This window comes from Austrofundulus limnaeus, unplaced genomic scaffold (genome assembly GCF_001266775.1).
Source record: "Austrofundulus limnaeus strain Quisiro unplaced genomic scaffold, Austrofundulus_limnaeus-1.0 Scaffold17, whole genome shotgun sequence".
Classification (NCBI taxonomy): Eukaryota; Metazoa; Chordata; class Actinopteri; order Cyprinodontiformes; family Rivulidae; genus Austrofundulus; species Austrofundulus limnaeus.
Window position 1 is genome coordinate 777,569 of NW_013952419.1, and position 5,219 is coordinate 782,787.

The following is a 5,219-nucleotide window of genomic DNA, read 5'->3' on the forward strand; positions in this document are numbered from 1 at the left end:
TATTATTTCTTTGCATTCCTTTGCCTTTTCTTATTCTAAATAAAGCCTGTTCAGTCCAACCTGACCAGTTGAATGAAGCAGAAACTAAAAGAGATTTGGATGGTACAACTAATGGAAAGGAATTCATGTTTGAAGCCTGAGCTCCTGGTGAAATGATACGCAGAACAAGTCTGATTTAATTTTATACAAACTCATCAGTTCCCATTCAAGTCCACATCCACTCCACACACAGGCCTAAAGCTTCTGGCACACAGAGCTGCGGCGGGCTAATTCTCCGTAAGCTAWTCCCCAAACAAACATTCGCAAACTCTCACAAACACCAGACAGGGGAATTTCCTGGGGAATAAGCTCGGGGGGCATCAGCAGTATTCCTGGCCAGGAGTCACATCATGACTGAGGGGACACAGAGYTGGAGAGGGAGGGAGAGATAGAGAGAGAGAAAACAATGAGGGTGATGGAGGAATCAACAGCTGACCTCATTGTTCCAGAAAGATCCGCCTSTTTGCACAATCCCCTATGCAAAGTGGGCATGGAAGGCTAGATGGATGGGTTGGGAGAGGAAGATGTATAAATGCAGAGCAGGAGAGCAGAGCAGCACCCACCTCAACCTGAGCTTCCCTCGCGCCTTCAGTCCTCTCAGCTCTCAAAGAGTCTCGCCATGGATATCTCCATTCAGCATCCCTGGTACCGCAGGGTCTTCCCAAACCGCCTCCCTGACTTTTACTTGGCAGAACAGCACGCTGACTGGCCTCTGACAAGGCCCTGGCCCTGGAACTTCTTCCGGATGCACCCGTCATTCCCGCACTGGCCTGAAAATGGACACACTGAGGTAGAGTACAGCACTCCTGCTGATACAAACTTTACTTGAGTGTTTTCAAAATCAACGTCACAATGCCACTAAAGATATATTCTCATAAACTGATACAGTTAGTTTGTGTCTATTTAAGCGTCTTGCACTAAAGTGATGATAACATCTGTGTTCTCCTTACAGATGCGCATGGAGAAGGATCGCTATGTCATTTATCTGGATGTGAAGCACTTCTCGCCCGATGAGCTGTCCGTCAACGTCAGTGACGACTTCATCACTGTCCACGCCAAGCATGAAGAGCGACAGGTCAGCGGGAACCTGCAGAAGTCTGCTCGAACGGTAAGCAGCAGAACAAAACAAKGCTCCTAACGCAACGACTAATTCTGCTTTCAGGACAGTGACGGCTTTGTGTCAAGAGAGTTCCTCCGAAAGTACAGGCTTCCATCTGGCGTGTCGACGGCTGACGTCACCTCCAATCTGTCACCTGATGGCGTGCTGACGATCACAGCACCGCGGTCGTCTCCTGGACAGGAGCACAGCGTTCCCATTACTTTTGACAACGGAAAACAAAAACACAAAAATGTCGAGTAGAGTCCGACAGCCTCTGAAGCTGTTTTACTGCTAACTCCTGATGCTATTTTGTTTTTATGTTGGCATTTCAGCGCACATCTTAATCTGGAACCGTTGAATCAAAGAACAAGTGCCGTTTAATAAAAGCTGCTAACTTCTAACTTTGAAGGCTCAACAAAAACGTGATGCCTCTATAACAAGTGTATGTTTGATTTCTACAGACCCACAGAGATTTGCAAGATATTTAGCTTTAAAAATAAAGCACATTTACTTGTCGTAGTACAGCATTCTTGTTTTTCATGGGGTGTTTAGATTTAACAAGCCTCTGCAGGGTCTGCACTTTTAGAGGGGATATTCTGAGCCCAGAAGAAGCCAAACCAGCTTCCTAAATCTGCTAGATCCAATGATTCAGACCAGCAATAAAAGCTGAGACCTGAAAAATCCCCCCTGCGAAAAACAGCGAAAGTCTAAAACAGTCAAACAACAACTGCATCTACATGGTACAAAAACTGAGGAGTATGAGTAAGATGCCAACTATGTTCTCTGTGAAAACACTGCTGGGTTCTGTAAGTGTGAGGAGGAGGTTCTGAGGAGGCGTTGATGCGTTGTTTTAAATGCTTTATCAAAGAAAGTTGCTTAAAAGCGTCAGGCGTCTGCTCAAATGCGAGGGAGAAGCAAGATGAGCGAGTGGGCAGGTGACAGGATGATGGATGAGGACAGGACTAATATAGTTTTTATCACTGGGCTCATTCTTTTCTTCTTTGGGAACACAACCCATGCTGCTAATTATAGTGTTTTATGTTTGTGCTGTATGAGTGTCAGTGCATTTTTAGATGTAAGACTTGCATCTTTACTAGACTGACTTTTTGTTTTATTTACACAAAAGCACTAAATAGTCAAATAAATGTCAAAACTGAAATGAAATTCTTGTTGTGTGCCTTTGTGATTTCAAAATAATGTCATAGTTTACATCTGGAAAGAAACGTTTTTGGCTTAAAGTAGTCAGACTGGTTCAGGGAGTGGTGGTGCAGAGCTTAGAGAGGAAGCCCGTCATTGCAAAGTTGCTGGTTCAGCTCCTCAGACTGACAACAAAAATATAACTCCACATCAAATATATAGTCAGGTCAAAATGTCATGAGCACATTGTCATATTCCTGGCTTTTTAAGCTACATTTTGATACCTGGATCAACCTTGATATCACAAGCGATTCCAGAGATATGGCTTGATTTGTTGTTCTAATCAGGATAACTCATCGACATTTGGTCTGAATCCTATTTTCAGGTTATTTTAGTGAGAATGTTTTGGTGTCATTTTAAAGAGGAAACCTCAAATTATATTTGGATATTAAGAATTACAATCTGGAAAGAGAAAAAAAGCGGTAGCTCGCAGGTAAATAATGACAAAAATGTAAGGCTTTTCTGCTCAAATTTTTTTTGTTGCTAAAAATGCTTTAAAATTATTGATATTTCAGACATTTCATTCAAAGGATCCATTATAAGGTATTTATTCATTAAATTTTTACAAAATGCAGTTGTAAATGTTGTAACCTGAAAGACATTTTGTGACTGATCAACTGAATTTTAGATACAGCTTTACATCGTATACTTTATGTGTCTCCCTTCAGCAGTGTAGGAATAATGTTTAGATTTTTGGTCTTTCACACCCCCAGTAGTGTGACCAGGGTGTTTATGTGATGAGTTTGAACACCTAAGCAGAAGTTAGAGTACATATACTCAAACTCAACACTTATATTTTACTTTTCTGACCAGGATTTTGAGGTTATACTTAAACCAAACCATAACTGATAATGTTAGCCTGTCACCTGGGGTACCTCAGGGATGTGTTTTGGGGTCCGTTTTGTTTTTGTTTTGTGTACTTCAACAATTAACTACTTTTATGTTGATGACATCCAACTCTATGACTTCTTTAGTAGCTATGATTTTTGCCCTTTTTAAAATTTATTTTACCAATTGCAAAACAATTAAAAAGTCATCAGGTAAACTTTGATAAGACAAAATGGCTCACGTGATGAAGGGACATGGATTGGTCTATTTGATTTTTCTCATTTTATTGACTGAAGATCAAACTTAAATTAATCATTGTGCATTGCCAATGTAATGCACGCTATTATGATTCGTTTCCCATCCAAGTCATCTCCACTTTGGCATGCTTCTCCTCCTGCATGCTTTGTCCAAGAGCTGCCTTTGTAATTTATATCTGTAAAGCCCCTGTGCCAAATGATGGCTATGCCTTTTGGTGCCTGTAAAACTTACAGTTTATGAAATATTAATGTTTAATGAATTATAATGACAGTCAATGGAGCCTTGTATTGGTCCAATACTGCCCCATGCTGTACTCAATTTGGTACTGCACCATAGTTTAATATTTCAACTCAGTAGTTCAGTGTTTACAGTACTAATATGATTGTATTTTGATGTTTTACTATAATATGGTCTTAATACTGCTCGATTGTTGTAATATTATGCATTTTGTGTCAATAATTGTATTGGCAATGTGGCGTCTTTCTGCACACATACAAACCAACCCCTGCCACCACCTTCTGCCACAGCTCCATTGGTCTATTGGTCTAATGGTCTATGTCATGGACTTTCATGTGGGAGATCAGGGTTTAAAACCCAGCTAATGCAACTTAAACAAAAAATCGCTTCAAATTTCTTATTGTCACACAATTACCTTAATTACAAACACCTGCTGATGTGACAGGCACAAGCTGGTGTAGAAAACACATTTGAACTTGGTCAAAGTTCATTCTGCAAGTCCAATGCTGCAGGCAAAGCCATGCTGCAATGACATGCTACATGGCAATGCACACTTGTTTTTACATCGTAAAAACCCATGTCTAGTGTAACATTGTACTTAACAGTGTATTTTTTTCTAATTTTATTCTAATTGGGCTTTATTCTATTATGAAGCCTTTAATTTTTTACTGTAAAAAATGCTATCTATATTCACTAAAATATTTTTCATTATATTGAAAAATTATAACAAAAGTCAAATAATATTCACAGTAATAGTACACTTGGGATAAACTCTACTGCATGAATGAATGAATGAATGAATGAATGAATGAATGAATGAATGAATGAATGAATGAATGAATGAATGAATGAATGAATGAATGAATGGCCATCGGCTCTTTCTGAACACAGTTTCCTTTTAAATACAATCAAGAAGAAGAACTGGATGAAGTGTAGACACAGTTCATATGTCCTTTTTATTTCTTTTAACTCAGACAAGAACAGACCAATAAATTGTTGTAAATAAGGAACATCCATGCATGGTTTTCTGGTTTATTTCAAGTCTTCTGATAATTACATTTTGTAGTTATTGCATGTGCTGGATCAGTTAGTTATGATGAGTCATAAATCTGCTCTGTGTCCTGTCTTTGTCGGTAAATATCAGTTGCAGTAAAAGTCCCAGTTCTGGAGGATGAAGAAAACAGAATTAGGATGAGGCATCACATGATGACTGTGTGTTTATGAATACTTACAGTAGTTTTCACTTCAGTGCTGGGCGGGCTGAGGATATGTGTCTCCTCCACGATGGTGCTAGGAAAGTGGCCGATGCGAGCCTCCTGTTCTCCATAATATGAGTCCTGTACCTGTGAACAGATGATGGACAAACACCTGATGGCATGACTTCTGCTGCTGCTCACATTTTTTGACTTCAAAGTAACTTCTTTGGCATCCATCCATCCATCCATCCATCCATCCATCCATCCATCATAGCTACATACAGTGGTTTGCAAAAGTATTCATACCCCTTGAACTTTTCCATATTTTGTCACATTACAACCACAAACATAAATATATTTCACTG

At 39.6% G+C, this 5,219-nt stretch overlaps 2 protein-coding genes across 2 annotated transcripts in view; one reads left to right on the top strand and one right to left on the bottom strand.

The window, feature by feature from the left end:
* LOC106514070 (alpha-crystallin B chain) lies at positions 1 to 2,302 on the top strand. The gene is made up of 3 exons (XM_014003166.1): positions 1 to 829; positions 992 to 1,114; positions 1,202 to 2,302. Exons 1-3 carry the CDS (start codon positions 572 to 574, stop codon positions 1,397 to 1,399), a joined length of 579 nt encoding a protein of 192 aa, XP_013858620.1. The 5' UTR covers positions 1 to 571; the 3' UTR covers positions 1,400 to 2,302.
* Positions 2,303 to 4,586: 2,284 nt separating this feature from the next.
* mia (MIA SH3 domain containing) overlaps positions 4,587 to 5,219 on the bottom strand; it is a 4,611-nt gene continuing 3,978 nt past the window's right edge. The window contains exons 3-4 of the mRNA XM_014003167.1: positions 4,891 to 5,001; positions 4,587 to 4,822 (exon numbers count right to left, since the gene is read on the bottom strand). Coding sequence (XP_013858621.1) covers positions 4,799 to 4,822; positions 4,891 to 5,001 — 135 coding nt within the window. The 3' untranslated portion in view covers positions 4,587 to 4,798. The remainder of the gene's footprint in view (positions 4,823 to 4,890; positions 5,002 to 5,219) is intronic.